This window comes from Perca fluviatilis, chromosome 2 (genome assembly GCF_010015445.1).
Source record: "Perca fluviatilis chromosome 2, GENO_Pfluv_1.0, whole genome shotgun sequence".
In the NCBI taxonomy this organism is placed as follows: Eukaryota; Metazoa; Chordata; class Actinopteri; order Perciformes; family Percidae; genus Perca; species Perca fluviatilis.
Genome location: NC_053113.1, coordinates 44,671,211 through 44,688,136, shown reverse-complemented (window position 1 = coordinate 44,688,136; position 16,926 = coordinate 44,671,211). Strand labels below are relative to the sequence as shown.

Below are 16,926 nucleotides of genomic sequence, written 5' to 3'. Positions count from 1 at the left end.
CAAAGTAATATCATGCCTTGACAGCAGGAAATTATTTTTTGAGGTAATCTTCTATGAAATAAACCTGATCGTCATACAGATATTTCAGAAACAGATCTACATATTGTGCAAACAATAGAGAGATTAGAGATCAATGTAGGTTTTTCTTTGGAAAAATATGTACACTTAGAGAGTAGGATCTACATGTGAGGCTTATCACATTCATGCTATCATGTATTAATCAAATAATCAAAAATCACAGGACATGCAAAACAGTAATTATGCACAGAAGTACAGAAGTGTGATGCATTCACCAAAGGGGGAAAAAATCTTTGAGAACTGTTTTTATAATGATGACTTGCATATATTCATAATGTATCATACTTACACCTTTGACAGTAGGATAAGGATAATAATTCTATATTTTTCTTTTTGTCATCAAATCCTATTCAAAATCAAAACCAACAATGAATGTATTCTATTAACAAGTATTGTGTGTGTATCAGAGCCTGATATATATTTCTTCATCTGTACCATAGTGCTCCATTGTTTTTACACACATTTGACTCACTTAATAATCTACTGAAAATAGTCCCCAACAAATGCACTATTTCCTCCTGTTTGAGAAAAGAGAAACTAGAGTGTTCAGCTGTTTTAGAAAATTATTGAGCCTCTTTATGAAAAATAATTAAACTGTTGTATTCTTTTGAGATTAACAGCTTCACTGGAACCAATGGGCTTTGCGCTGAGAGCCACAGATAGGGTAGAAAAGCCAGTATTGAGAAACAGACTGAAACATTGTTGGTTTTACATAGTATTTGTTGACAAAAAGAACATTCTAAATAAATCCAGCCTTTTAATTGTAAGAAAATGGTCCATTAATTCATCCATTTTATTTTACAGGGGGCTGACCCTATATGCACACCCTGAACAAGTTTCCAAGATACTATATACAGTAGATATTCACGGGTTGGATCCTCCAACCTCCTCCTGGAAATAGTTTTATGAAAGTACAGGCATGTTTACTTCTACACATGATTGACAACCAGCAAGCAGTGCATCATGCTAAACATGCCTTTATAAGAATATCATTTATCTGTAACACTGTGGCATTAACAACATTTCAAGCTGCTGAAAAGAGCAACTGCTTTATTCCAGTCTCCTATTATTTACACTTTGCAATGGCTTTTTATAGTCTAGTTGGAGCTTGTCAGTGATTGATGAACACCTGCACCCACCTTGTAACCACATGTGGTGACAAGACAATTCCCAACTTTTTGAGCTTATCAAAACCCAATTATTGCACAACTGACCAGTGCTCAATAGGTTATGGGATAGTGAGGGCTGCAAAGGATACACTAGTTGTGTCTTCTTTTTTGAAAAAGCATTTGCATGCTGCATATGGAGATGCCTTTAACATGGGACATACCATGTCATCCTGATAATGTATTAGAAATACAAAGTTCAGAAGATTCAGCCCTGTATGGGCTACAGTAGGGACACACAAACGCATTCACAACACATTAAGTAAATTAGTTAACTTAGGTTCGGGAGCAGGCCCACGCCTCAACCACACCTCTAATCACATGTCAAGCCTACTTACAGTATACCTGGCCATCCCATCATGCCTTGTTTGTCTCAGATTTCTCCGACCTCAGACCATGCTTAACACCATGATAGCATCACTTCAAAGATAAACACTGAAATTCAAATGTCAACTCATTATGAATCCTAAATTGCAAATCAACCCGCCTTATTCAGACGAGGATTTGTACGATGATCTCTTTGAAACTGGGTATCCTCAAGCCTTGATACAGCAGCCTTCTCAACTTCCACAAATGGAGTCCAACATCAGAAACTGGAAAGTCGCTCGCTTCCAACGATTTCTCAAAGGGAAAGGCATTCCTTTCCACAACAGCGATAATAAAACAACATTGTTTCACCTCACTTAGCCTCCATCAACACTCCGTTCGCAGACTTAACAAAATCACCATGCACATTCATCCTTTCATCCTTACTCTACCCTTCATTTAGCCACTCAGAGCAATGCAGCTTCTGCTCTTTAATTTTCTGTCATAGCCAACATTATTACTTGCCACACCCCCACCTCCCATCATCCCTAGGCCTGTTGACATACATCCTTCATGTAATGTCCCCACGCCAAACAGGGAAGGCCAATCCTCTACCAGGGAGGCAGTAGGGTGTGTGTAAAATAATTTCAACCACATGGGATGCACTCTTATTTTTTGGACAACATGATAATATACGACCATAAGATGTTAATGAGGATAGGAAAATCAACTCACCACTGTCTCCTCTTTCCTCCTGCTGATTCTGCTAACTGACCGATAGAGACTTTCAAATGTAAACATCGAAGATAAAATTTAGAAAGTGGACGAAGTAAGAAAGATAAACTTCACTAACAATCCCCACTACATGGATAAGCAAGACCATCTCTGTGTCCATCTCCACAGCGGAACAGGCAACTGTGGAGGGATTAAACACCAGCTGAGGTCCTGACCATACAAATGTTCTCTGCCAAGCATCTTGCGAGCCAATGTTCAGGCTATGTATCAGTATCAGTTTTTAACAGGATATCAGGAACTGTAATGTCCTTTGTTTCACTGGAATACCAGACAACCCGATTCAACCAGGTGACTCTTTTTCTAGATACTGACGCGATAGAACAGTAGACTTTGGGAAGAAAAAAAGGAGGTGTGCTTCATGGTAAAAAAGGACTGGTGTGATAGCAGAAATATTACAATACTATCCCGTTCCTGCTCGCCTGATCTGGAATTGATATGGTCGTTATCACAGGGGTCTACATTCCACCACAGTAATGCATGAGGTCAGGAAATGGTCAAGCCATTCAGAGGCCACCCTACAGTCTGCACTACATGAAGCAGTCTGGAGCACATTCCAGGACACTACCCTTGACGTCACAGATAACATCAATGGATTCACTGAGTCTGTGGTAGATTTAATTTGTAAAACAATATAAGCAACTGTTCCCAAAACTACAGTTAAATAAGTCCATAACCAGATACCATGGATTACAAAAAAAATCTGCTATGCCATAAACACAAAATGGTTAATTCGGCTGAACATACAAAATAGTCCAGGCAAAGTAGCGTTTAACGACAGACTAATTGTAAAAGATTTTTTTGCAGCTTGGATAATTTCTATGAGGTGTCCAGAACAACATACTAAAAGTCCTAAGAAATCCTAGTTGAGGAAATATGTTAAATTCTCATCAATCCGAGATGTGTGCCAATAAGGCCAGGCAACAATACACCCCAATGGGGCTATTGCTTTTTCCTTTACTCCTATCAAAATGAAACTTTACATAATGAAAGTACCCATGCAAAGTAAATTTTTTTGTATTACAAGTTTCTTTGAAAATTAATTTTAATATGCAGCTTAGATAATTTCTATGAGGTGTCCAGAACAACATACTAAAAGTCGTAAGAAATCCTAGTTGAGGAAATATGTTAAATTCTCATCAATCCGAGATGTGTGCCATTAAGGCCAGGCAACAATACACCCCAATGGGGCTATTTTTTTTCCTTTACTCCTATCAAAATGAAACTTTACACAATGAAAGTACCCATGCAAAGTAAATGTTTTTGTATTACAAGTTTCTTAGAAAATTAATTTTAATATGCAAATGAGGTATACACTAATCGAATATGCCAAAAATACACCCAAATAGGCTTAATTTTTTCCTTTACTCCTACCACAATAAAACTTTACAAAGTAAAAGTATACATGAAAAGTTCCTTTTGAAATTAATTTGAATATGCACATGAGCTCCACACTTATTGAATATGTCCTAATTTGCATAGGCAGAAACACCATTCATATGTATGACAAATACATCGGCCCAATCTTCATCCAATCATCCTACTGCCAATGGGTGATGGCAATGCTGCTTTTAGACTGGCCTCTAACCTGAAAACTGCCTGGCTTGGTAGTACCTGCCAGGGGTATAACCCCCGCCGGTACAGTCTTCAGGGTCACGGAGGCACAAAAGCTAACTACAAAAAGAGAAGCAGTTTTGGTGTCTGGTAAAATTATTTTAAAGAGCTGGAATGTCTGGAAAGTGTGTCTATCTGGTTTTCCTTCTGTCTTCTGTGTGAGAGTGAATCGTTTAGTTGGTAAGAATAACTTCTGCCTGTAATCTCGACAACAATACCAATCATTTGTAAATCTACCAGCCCAAAATGTAATCTCACCACGTTACTAATGACTAAGATGGCTATTCTGACTTTCTTCTGATGTTATCTGTGGGGGAATGTCATTAGGTAAGGCTTGTTCGCAAATAAAAAAATAATTTAGAAAGCAACTGGAGGCAAGATTGTGCAATCAATTCTTAAGGTCAATATAAGTCTTTTTGTGGCAGGTGACCCAGGTAAGTGTGGCAAGTGACTTCAAATTTATCGTGTTTATGCATAGGTTAACTTACTGAATGGTCATGAATGTGTTAGTTATTTGGCCACTGTTTTTAGGGGTCCAAGCCCGAGGGGGCATGGGAACCGCGTGTTGCAAGGCAACGCGGAAATAATTATTATGGAAATAATTATTATGGAAATAATTGTATTGGATAAAAATTGTGCATATAACGCACAAACTAATTTGTGTAGCTAACTGTGAAAACACCAACTTTGCCATATCTCGGCCAAAATGAAAGCGATCAACACCAAACTTTAGATTCTTCTTTGCCATGACCCTTTGGAGGTCCCCCACATGTTTTACGAAAATTGGTCACTAGGGGGCGCTACAAGTACAAAAAGTTTATATCTCATGAACGGCTCATCCGATTTATACAAAATTTGATGGGTACCATCTAGGGCCAATCCTGAGGCCAACCCTAGAGTTGGTTACTGAGGGGGTCAAAGTGGGTGTGGCCTATGGGACCCATGTCTAAATTTACCATTTACACTAATGTCAACAACTTTAAATTCACAGGGTAGATTGACAATGCTCCATGGACCACACCTACCAAAAATTACACGCAGACCACTAGGTGGCGCTATAATGTTTTTTTGTCATTAACTCCCACATTACACATGGCACATTAGAAATTGTTACATCGACTTGTTCAATGAATCAAGCTGAATCACGTGATGTAGGTCACGACAATTTCTCCTTAAAAGTTTTTTCGCAATATCGCGCAATGCGCAAAGCCAACTTTTTCAAACTCGTCCTAGGCTGTGAGACCGATCTGCACGAAACCTTGTAGATAGTATCTCCAGATAGACCTGACCAAAAGTTATGCAAAGAATTTTGCTAAGTTAAAGTATGCACATTTGACGACCAAACAAGTTTTCCTAGCTAGCTACCACACACATATCATATCATATCTCGGCCAAATTAAATGTTATCAGCAAATAACTTGGGATCCTTGTTCGGCATCCCACTACAATGCTTGGTACCAAATTTGGCGAAGATGGGCCTTTAGGGGGTGCTATAAGCAACGTTTATATGTTTCGGCCAATAACTCAATGCATTTAAATGGGAAATTTGCAATTGCAATATCTCTGCCACAGTAAAAGCAATCAACACGAATCTTGTATTGCTCGTTCGGCATGCAGCTCTTAGGCTCTGTACCAAATTTGGTGAAGATCGGCTATTATGGGGTGCTATAGTCAACATATACCAGTTTGGGCCTTTTAACCATCATAGTGTGATTAGTTACGTTTGTGTCATTGATTCTTAATTTCCCACGAAGCTGATCGCGGTTACGTGTCAGTTAAACATCTCATCTCCAGTTCTATCTGTATGTGTGAGAAGTGGCGCTGTCCTGAGTTGAAAGCCTACTTTACGGCTTTATTATCGAGTTAATAGGCGCATGTGTTCGTGTCGGACACTGTCCGTTTCCTAACAACTTTTGACTACTTTTTTTTTTTAAACGACGTGCGCCTGTGAGCACCCACAGAGGAAAACATCAATCGGTGCCTATGACACCAACAACCTGATAACCTCCCCTGCTCTTTCAATCACCACACCTGCCTCCCCCCCTCCACCCGCTCAGTCATTCTCTCATTTGTCTCTGCTGTCCCCTGTGGTCAGGGGATTAAGAAGTGTGTTTATTGTAGAGAATTGTTAAAGGTCTGTATATGCATGGAGATTAACTGTTAACCACTACATTTGCAACGGCAGAGTACAGCAGACCTTGTGCATCAAACCTCTCAATATTCACCAACGTTTGCCCCCCCCTACGTAATGCTTCAGGTCCCGCATTGGCGCAGCTTCCCGGGTCGTCGGGGGCGACTGCCGCGGCTCCCCGGGGCGCCAGGGACGACTGGCATCGGAGGAGATTTGCATCGGAGGCGACTTGCATTGGAGGCGACTGGCATCGGAGGCGACTGGCATTGGAGGCTTGGGCCCCATCATAACTGCTTGCAGTTCTAGTTTCTACTTGTGACTTCATGGCTTCTTGGCAGGGCCGTGCAGAGACCTTTGGAGGGGCAGGTGCTCAAAGTATAAAAGGGGCACATGGAACAAGGCTTTAAATAGGGCTGTGCTCAAAATATCATTACATCAATATATTGTGACACATTCCTTTCTGATATGTGTATCGATACGGATGCTTCTGTATTTATATGGCAGCAAATGTTGTTATGCAGTTTTGAAAAAGAATCAGAATAGAAAAGACCATTTTAAGGTCAAAAGTTTAAAAAACTATTTTCTTTGCACCTATTAATAACTCTGGAATTACAAACTGACGTGTCTTAAATTGTCCCAATCTGAAGCCTTTTTCTTCTCTGTTATACAGAATAGTAAATAATAGTAAACTCTGTCTAGGACATCGTCATTATTCAAAATCAACGTGGCCCGTTTCCTACAGTACAGTATAGTTTTATTTAATGCCTTCTCAGCAGGGGTTAAATTGGGATTTGTTATGTGGGGGGGCTCTCCCTAGGGAGGTCCGGGGGTATGCCCCCCCGGAATTTTTTTTTTTTAAATAAACCGCTAAATGGCACTTTCTGGAGAGTTTTGGAGAAATTGAGTCTTACATGATATGTGCAAAACTGCAAGGTTAAGAGCCTATACTTTGCATTGTTGTAGTATCAACAGGCATTAGGGCATTTAGCATTTACATTACTGTTAATCAATCATCACTTGATTACACATTGTATTACCTTTATGATATAAGAAGTGACCCATACAATGTGCCAAACATAATGTGCCACATGAAGAGTGCAGCATATGACAGTAGCAACAGCTGCTAAGATTTGGGTCTGTGGTGACCAGGTCCACCACACAAACTTCCTTCTCCCATTCTCTCTCTTTACTACAACACACACACACACACACACACGCGGCACACACACACACACGCGTGCGCACACACACACACACACACACACACACACACACACACACACGGCGCCGAGTGGGGCTCTCCGTGGCCGGCTCGGAGCCCTGCCGCTGGAGGAGATGCGACAGCGAGAACTGGTTCCACGGCTTGGTCAGCGAAATGAACTCGTAGCGGCCGGTGGAGCTTCCGAGCACCGGGCTTCCACCGCTGCAAACGGGGTTTTTAGCTTTAGGAGAAGCCATTTTATCTACCGACGGAGACACTTTGGCGTTATGTAGTTGACCCGTGGTGAATTGTCTGCAGTTCTGGGCGGGTTGTTGCCGTGTTCTGATTGTTCTCATCTTATCTCCGCCGAGACTAAATTGTGACATATTTAGACTCAGAGGTGTCAAGTAACGAAGTACAAATACTTCATTACCTTACTTACAGTTTTTTTCGATTGCTAAACGACAGTGGGCACAACTGGAGTCACATGTGCAAAACTCAAACTACAGTCTGCACTACCTACAGTCACCTGAGCTAAACAGTTCACATCACCTGCACAACTCATTCAAAGCAACACAACTCTTAACACACGTCTCAAACAGTATGCACAATCCTCACTGAGATAACACACACTGTCACTCAGAACACACTGAGGGTAAAAACACTAGCATCAAACACCAATACAGAAATTACAAACGTTCTCATCTTTACAGTTTGAACAATTTGAGTGACTTGACACTACTCAACAGTTTATTTAAGGAAAAAATATAGATTGTATAGCATACCAATTTTTACATAAGGTAAACAAGAAGGAATGAAAATCATCAGTTTTCTTCAATAAAGTATTTTGTCTCTAGTAATTTATGGAATTACTGGGGGGAAAAAACTAAAGGTACATAACAGTACCAACGAATAGTGTGACTAATCCTGCCTCTCTCGAGCATCATGTGGCAAGTTCATCACATTGGATGTATGCATTATCTCTAAATACAAATTACTGTAATGTGGTGTTTCTATTGCTTTCACCTCCATTACTTTCTGAAAAACAGTAAGAACACAGTTTTACTATTGTAAAGATATAGTGTTTTTCACTTTTTTTTATAGCTGCGTACATAACCTCAGACATCTTACCTGGACATATTGGTATCTTTGCTCTTTTACCTGTTTCTCTCAAACAGTACAGTGTAGAATTGTTTCATTCTTATTTGGTGTTTGTATACAAAAAAAGACTTTCTGAGCTTTCTCTGTATAAATACCATATATGTTCACTAACTAGTCTAAAACAAGACACCTGCTTAGGCTTTCAGCTAAAATTGCAATCAGCAGTGTTTGATAGGCACCAGACTGAAATCTATTCTGTTTTGAATGTGTGGTTAACAGTTTTGACAATGAAAAACGAACTAGAGTTTGGTCCACATGAACTGCTGCTGTGCAGACTGTAGTTAGAGTTTTGCACATGTGACTCCAGTTGTGCCCACTGTCGTTTAGCAATCGAAAAAAACTGTAAGTAGAAATTTTGGGTATCTATACTTTACTGGAGTAATTATTTTACAGCATACTTTTTACTTCTACTCCTTACATTTTCACGCAATTATCTGTACTTTCTACTCCTTACATTTTAAAAATAGCCTCGTTACTCACATTTCAGTTCGGCTTGTTTTCATTCCGGCTTGTCAGTTTTTAAAAACTTCTTTTTTTTTGAGTAGAGGAACTTCTTGTATGCGCCAGAAAACATAGTTATAATAATAATTATATACTATAATAATATAGTTATATATATATATATATATATATATATATATATATATATATATATGTCAATGCAGAAAACCGCGCGCAGTATACCGGAAGTAAACAAGAAGTAGAGGTAAACATGGCGTGACGCAGCACAGCAACACACTTTTGGAGCGAGGAGGAAACCAATTTCTTTATTAGTGTGGTGAAAACCATGAATATAATGTCTTTTGTTGACGGCAGAAAGTACCGAGATAGTGAGATTTATAAGAAGGTGACCCAAAAGTTATTGCGTCTTAAGGTTGTCCGTAGATACGTCCAGACGCTAACCGTCGCGGCCGTTCGCGCGCGCGGGGATATCGCCATTTGATTACAAATGCCATGTATACAGGAGTAACTCTCTCTGCTCACGCATGTAAACGGGTTATTCCGAATGTTTCAGAAACCCGAATAGTGACCTTAACCCGACCATAACCCGAAAATTGACAGCTTGTAAACGTAGTCACTGCCTTATTTAGGTGCCACTTAAATGCCTGCGCTTCTCTCTGATGCTCCGAAAACGGACGTTAGAGGGAACTGAAACATCGCCGCACAGGACGCTAGTTAACACTACAGTTGGCAGCAGGTAACGTTAGCCTAGCGTTAGCTAGCAGCTGGAGTAAACACGGTTAAAATGCTGCGAAAAGTGTGTCTGTATTTCACTGGAGAGGATTCTAACACCAGACTGTAGCTGCCCTTGTCTGAAAAACACAGAAGAGATGTGTCACCTTTTTCAGCCCTTCTGAGTTTGCAGGTATGATTTTAATATAACCTTAGCTATTATAGTCATTATGGCCTTTAGAAAAATGTTTTTTGTGGAAGTGGGGTTTTGTCCCCACGTTTTGGGGTTAAGCTTTTGTCCTTAATGGCATTACATCAGGGGTCTTCAATGTTTTTAAGCCAAGGACCCCTTAACTTAAAGTGAGATGTAGCAGGGACCCCCTACTGCATATTGTATGAAATTAAGTTGCATCTTAACCTGGGTCTACAATAACTGTTAGGGCAACCTGAAGCCTTCTTACATACCCTTTTTTCATAAGCTATTAAAATATTAATTGTTGGCATGATTTTATAAATCATATTTGAATGTTACATATGTGGCACAGTAAATCTAAGATTAACTGTATCTGTGGGCTGATCTTGGTGACTACCTAACCTATAGGCCAGTAAGCCTATCATCAGTGGGAATTTATATTTGCTAATAATATATTGGAATTATGTTAAGGCATTTTCATTTTTTTTTCTTTTTAAAGACTCAAAAATTTACAATAATTTGGAGGCCCCCCTGCAATGACTCTGAGGACCTCCTGTTGAAGATCTCTGCCTTACGTTACTTTTACTTTTATACTTTAAGTAGTTTTGAAACCAGTACTTTTACACTTTTACTTAAGTAAAAAGCTTGAGTTGATACTTCAACTTCTACAAAAGTATTTTCAAACCCTAGTATCTGTACTTCTACTTGAGTAATGAATGTGAATACTTTTGACACCTCTGTTTAGACTGCAAGCAGGCACATCCGGACAAACGAGCAGGCTTATGTTCCGGGGCTGAGCCCCGGAGAGCCCCGGCCCAATTTAATCCCTGCACACAGCAATATAAACAACAGCTCCATGCTCTCTTCACGTCGTTCTTGTAAAATAATAATCATAATAATCAGTAAACACACCGCTTCACTGAGAACAGCACTTACCAGCAGCCGCGGTATTGAAGATCCTCTCCTTCTGGTGCAATATTAAAAAACGCGCGTGCGGCAAATCATCCTGGTCTGGATGAGGTCGTCAGGAAAGGTCTGATGATGTGGTTAATTTTATTTACGAATAAATTATTATTCATTAATTTACTAATAGTTAGATTTGGGCAGGCCTTCACAAAAGGGCCTTTAATTTTTAAAATTTTAATTTTTTTGCTTTGACAAAAGGGCACTTTGGGCATTAAGGGGCAGGTGCTGAAGCACCCTCTGCCCCCTCCCCCCCCCCCGTCTTACCGGCACACATCTTGGATTGATGAGAATTAAACTCAACTCGACTCTTCCTCAACTAGGATTTCTTAGGACTTTTAGTTTGTTGTTCTGGACACCTTATAAAAATGATCTATGCTGAAAAAAAATCTTTTACAATTAGTTCTATTTTGGGCACCAAAATGAGTTACTTTGCCTGGACTAAAAGATGGTGCCAATAAAGATCCAAACCACCTGGGTAACAGCCTTTTCTCCCTGTTGAGGTTGGGAAGAAGGTACCGGATATACTTAGAGACTCAGAAGGGGCTTCTACCCTCATGCCACTGGGATCCTAAATGAGGACACTTCCTAAGACTGCCCTTCCCCCATATTACACATATGTATTTATTACTATTACTGTTTTTAATGCATAAATTATATATATATATACTCACAGCAATGCTGTGGCTGAAGCCAGAGCCTGGTTGAGGGTTGGTGGCACTGATGTAGTTGCCCACACCAGAGTCCTGACTGGCAGTTCCATTAAGGTCAGCTACAGGGCCAGGGCTGTTGGCACCAGGAAAGGCTCCTGGCCGGGTTGGGTTGGTTCCTATTGAGAAAAGGGTCAGGAGACAGATCAGAAATTATAACACAACTGGCAGTCAGAGATGAATGTTGACTATGACCTTGCACACATTGAGAAAGGAACTTTATTTCACAAATTCTTCATGCTTCAGTAATGATTTGGAGATTTGACAGTGTATTTGAGTTCTTTTCATGAGCATTATGAACAACAGACGCTCAGTGCAAAGCAAGATTTTTGCATTTGTATGAAGGGATAATTACTGTGGTTACTTTCATATTCATCTATTTTGCATCAGTCATTTACGTTTACTGGCAATGTTTACTTCCATAGAAAGAAGCAAGACAAATAAGTCAGGCTGCCAGTTTCAGGGGTTTAGCTAAAAAATATGTTTTTTTATGTTGGCTATTGTGAAGAATTCATAGGAAATAAAACCGTTTTACAGCTGCTGATTTGACCACTCAGGCTCGTCGGCTTACATGGTGAGATGTGTACACAGCGCTGTGGAGATAGGTCTGGCAATGTGAGACTAATAAATAACAAAAGGAGACAATGTTAGAGCAGGAATGTCTGTAGTAATATCTTACATATTGGTGAATTCAAGGAGGTTTTATAAAACTAAAAATAAGGTTGTTCCTTCCTTTTCCAGGCAACAGCGGGCCACAGAGCTCCAGAGAGGAGGGGATATAAGAGCAGGCAGCACAGGAACAAAACCAGTGACACATCATTGACAGTATGAGAAGAACTTCCAAAACAAATGTAGTTCACGGTTTTGTAGGCAGTGAGAGCGTGATCACATGTGGCCTAAACCCCCTCCAAATGTGGACAAAGTATAACTATATAGAATAAAGATCAGCTGAAATTAACAAAGGCAGAAATGTGCCACTGTTTTCATTGTTTGCTTTCTGTTTGTGTAATACCTGCCATTGACTGTTATAAGTGAATACTGCTCTAAACAAGATGTTCCCATAAGCTTTTTCCACGTTCTGCAAATGTAAAATAAAAAAAAAACTCTTCTCACCTTTAGCCTCTCATTAGTGGTCTCTGCTTTGCACTCTGCCAAACACTCAGAAATGACTGGCAGACATCTTCTGAATGCCTAGCAGATTGCACAGGGGGATTGGGCACAGCACCCCTTATCTAATCAACAACTGTCACTAGGAGAGCCTGAACACTTCACCACACCCACATCCCCTTCCTCTCCTTCTCCAGCCTCTTTTAAATGATGGTGATTATCTTCTCTAAAGTGCTTGGGGTATTGGACCTAGCCTTCCTGACAGGCAGAAAATTACACAGGGTGTCCTGGGTTATGTATGCTCTGCAAATCCAAAAGAAAAAAATACATAATATATTGTCACACGTAAGTAAGGATTTTTACAATAAAAATAACCACAACAAAACAACAAAAATATACAAATTTACTACTATTTCTAGTCATAGTTCCATTATCTTTATGTGACTATAACTGCCACTGTTCATCATACCGCCATCCGGCACCAGCAGACAACCGCCCACCAAGAGCCTGAGTCTGTCCGAGGTTTCTCCCTAAAAGGAAGTTTTCCTCGCCACTCGAGGTTTCTGCCTAAAGGGGAGTTTTTCCTCGCCACTGCTTGCTCTTGTGGGAATTACTGGAATTGTTGGGTCTTTGTGAATTATACAGTGTGGTCTAGACCTACTCTATTTATAAACATTTTCTTAAGGAAGAAGGGACTAGTTTTAGGAAGCATTTTTAAGTAGATTGTTGGTAAGGTTTTTGTTCACAGAGTAAGATACGTATTTATATGGGTATTTGTATACATTAACATTTTTTATGTTTTGTGATTTTTGGCACATTACTATCCTCAGCCTACTGCACACAGACACAAGCTATAATAGAGAGCTTGGTGCAGTGGTGCGATGCCAAACTTCTCGTTCAACCATTTCAAAAACTGAGGAAATGGTCGTAACATGGTTCAGTGGGCGTTTATTTGGACCACACCTTTGGCTGGAAGGCTAGTGTGTGTTCTCATTTACAGCAGAGATTATACTTTTTATGCAAACTCAGGGTGAATCATGAAATCATAAAAAGGATTTATGTTATACGAGGCTGTATTACAGATCATATTAATATTGGTTGTCAGAAAGGATGGCAATATCTCAAAACATTTCATTTAAAGCTTGCCTGTCAGGTACAGACTACCATGAAGGTTGTGGAGAGGAATAAAAAGCACTCCCTCCTGGCAAGAACAGAGAATATTGTCTGATAAATCTCATATATAGTCACCATGCCAAGTATGAGCTCTTACCTGGCAGAAAATATTGGGTACTCAACATTTTTTTAAAGCGCCAATGTGTAATGTTTTGAGTTAATTCTTAGCAAAAAACCCTTTGTTCTTTCACAAATATGTGCTCATTCATGTGTAATTACTTCCACCAACTAATTAAAGTATTCTCGTAAGCGTAAAATCGTTCTGAATACATATGAGAGAGTCGCTCGAATGGCGGTCACCATGTTCCACCTCCATCTTTAAAATACATTAGCCAAAGAGGGACATACCTCCATCTTTCGTGCTTTTACACTCAGTGGCACCGTGACGAATGCCAGCCGGGGGATTACTCACGACTGTCAGCAGATTTGAAAGCCTGTTGAAGATGGAGGATCACACCTATTCTTGAGAACATGTAACGGAGTCGCCAAGGAAGCGAAAAAGAGAATTAAAACGACAACGCGACAGGCAAAGCAACAAGACCAAAGTTAATATCTTCCTTAAGCTTTCCCTTGCACCTCCGTCGCATCAACTGATCTCTGACTCTGGTCACGGAGAAAAATATGTAGCCTACGCTTTAAACATTGTCTTACACTATTAAACTCGTACAATATACAGAATAACGATAACACTGATACTCGTACTGGAAGCCATGTTAATCTTGGCATATGGCCACCATAAGGAGTTAAAACACGCTCGGATTGGGAGGGGCTAGAAAGTAATATTCAGTTGGTTGTCATATACAATTTCACCGCTAGATGGGAGAAATTCTTACACAATGTAGCTTTAAACTAAGCCTAATTTGGCCTAGTTAAAACTATAAACAATGTTGCTTGAGGCTGCAGGGGTTGTCCAATAGCTTCATGATATGATGCAAAGGGTTGTGTATATGATGTTCTTATCACTGTAATATATGTAAATTGTGGCTGTGATGTGTTTCAGTAGGCTACATGTCACTTTGTTTATATGTTGTTTTTTTATTGTAAATACTATGTCAGCTATATGATGAGACAATACGTCAAATGTTATGTGTGCAGCATTTGAGCTCAAGGCAATAAAGGATAAATAAAGGAGGCTATTACCTGCAAAGTGGTCTCCATCAAATGTAAAAATTAAAACGTCGTAAGAATAAACCAAATACATCGTTGGAAAGGTTACAACCTGGAGAGTAACATATGTCAGTCTGAAGAGGATACATTACTCCTGCTTTGAAATATTGACTTCTGAACCTTGAACCCAGTACATGTTTGAAGGCTTGTCATTTAGCAACATAAGGTGATATACACATAGGACCATGTGGTATCTGGCCCTATTAGTTTAAAGTCTGTATAAAGCTCAAATAAGCTTAGTCCTCATGAGAAAGTGTAGCAGTGCAGTGGTTTGATGATTAGACTCTCAGTGGCGTGATTTCGCTGGGATGTTCAATAGGTGGTCTAGGATTGGATGCTGAGGGGTTAACGAACTATAATGTATGGCCAGGGAGGCCCCCACGAGGACACTAACCCATGCTATGTTAGCTTACATGTTCCCATGTTATCTAACATGTTACCTAAACATACCCAATATAAGCTATGGTTTTTAGAGCAAGAGGCAGAGTATGTTCATTGGCTTTGTACTCTCCGGGTTTTGCAAGACTCGTAATTGATGCTGAAAACTTGATGTAATAAAACCTTTATGATCAAGAACAGTGTCAAGCGGAGTTCCTCTTCCACACATCTTCATATCATCGCTACACAAGATACAACAAAATTGACGAGGATGCGCGACGTGTTGCAGGCCAGTCTCATCGTTTCATCACGGACATCGTCTGACTGACCCCCGCTCCATTGGCCGGCTTGTGAGGTGAGCTTTCTCACAACTTTGGGTGCTGGTAAGTTCGTGTGTGACTGTGTGTGCGTTGAGGGGGTGGCACCGTGTCGGACCTGTGTGTGCACCATGCTGTGTTGCTGTGTGGCTGAGACTTCGTTCTAAATTTTGTTTGCGTTGGAAACGCATAAAGGGGAGAGTGTGAGTGTAATAAGGGAAGATAGAGAAATAGAGAAAAAGGAAATTAAAGTGAAAAACAGGGGATAAAGTGTAGAACAGCTTGATTAGTAACGGAAAAGTGATCTAAAAGGCTGTGACGATGTGTGCATTAGACACCGCGTGAAAGTAAGCTTTAAGGAATAGTCAAATTGGATAAAAAAAAAAAAAAGAGTGACAACCCTGGGCCCAGGGACATTTGGCTTGAATAACATAAAGGAAACAAGAGGAAATAAGGAATAAGGAAATAAGGATTAGGACAACGATCTGGACAAAAAGCCCCCGTGAGGCAATCTTAGATGGGCCGCAAATCCTGGACAATTACTAGGTAAAGTTTCAGGTCAGTTCTGGGAACTGGAGGTGTAGAATAAAAATTCAATTGTATGTTCTCACTCGATTCATAGTTGACGAACTATGTCCGAAGCAGCCTCGCATTGAATATCTATAGCTCAAGGTAGCAAAAATTTTGGAAAAAGTGATAAAAGGGGAACGGCGGAAACATACTTTAGCGATTCTATGGATGAATGCATTTTTGTTGATTGGGTAGTTTTCATGTGTATGAGAGACAGAGCGAGTGTGTGTAAAGGTCTCAGCGGTGTTTTAGTTGAATGTGATGGGCTGTGCAGGGGTTGATATACTCAGCCCATGCTATGATAATATTTTATGTTATATATATATATATATATAAAATCAAGAATTTCTCACAGAAAAGTATTGCATTAACACATGTTTTGCTATACACGTTTATTCCCTTTGTGTGTATTGGAATAAAACAAAAAAAAGAAGGAAAAAAAGCAAATTGGACATAATTGCACACAAAACTCAAAAAATGGGCTGGACAAAATTATTGGCACCCTTTCAAAATTGTGGATAAATAAGATTGTTTCAAGCATGTGATGCTCCTTTAAACTCACCTTGGGCAAGTAACCGGTGTGGGCAATATAAAAATCACAACTGAAAGCAGATAGAAGTTGGAGAGAAGTTGACTTAGTGTGCATTGTCTGTGTACCACACTAAGCATGGACAACAGAAAGAGGAGAAGAGAACTGTCTGAGGACTTGAGAACCAAAAATATCAA

The 16,926-nt window shown here is 39.9% G+C and overlaps 1 protein-coding gene across 2 annotated transcripts in view; it reads right to left on the bottom strand.

The window, feature by feature from the left end:
* LOC120574587 (RNA-binding protein Musashi homolog 2-like) overlaps positions 1 to 16,926 on the bottom strand; it is a 472,078-nt gene that overhangs the window by 14,313 nt on the left and 440,839 nt on the right. For both annotated transcript variants that reach the window (XM_039825004.1, XM_039825005.1), the window contains exon 13: positions 11,453 to 11,607. In XM_039825004.1, the coding sequence (XP_039680938.1) occupies positions 11,453 to 11,607 (155 nt within the window). The remainder of the gene's footprint in view (positions 1 to 11,452; positions 11,608 to 16,926) is intronic.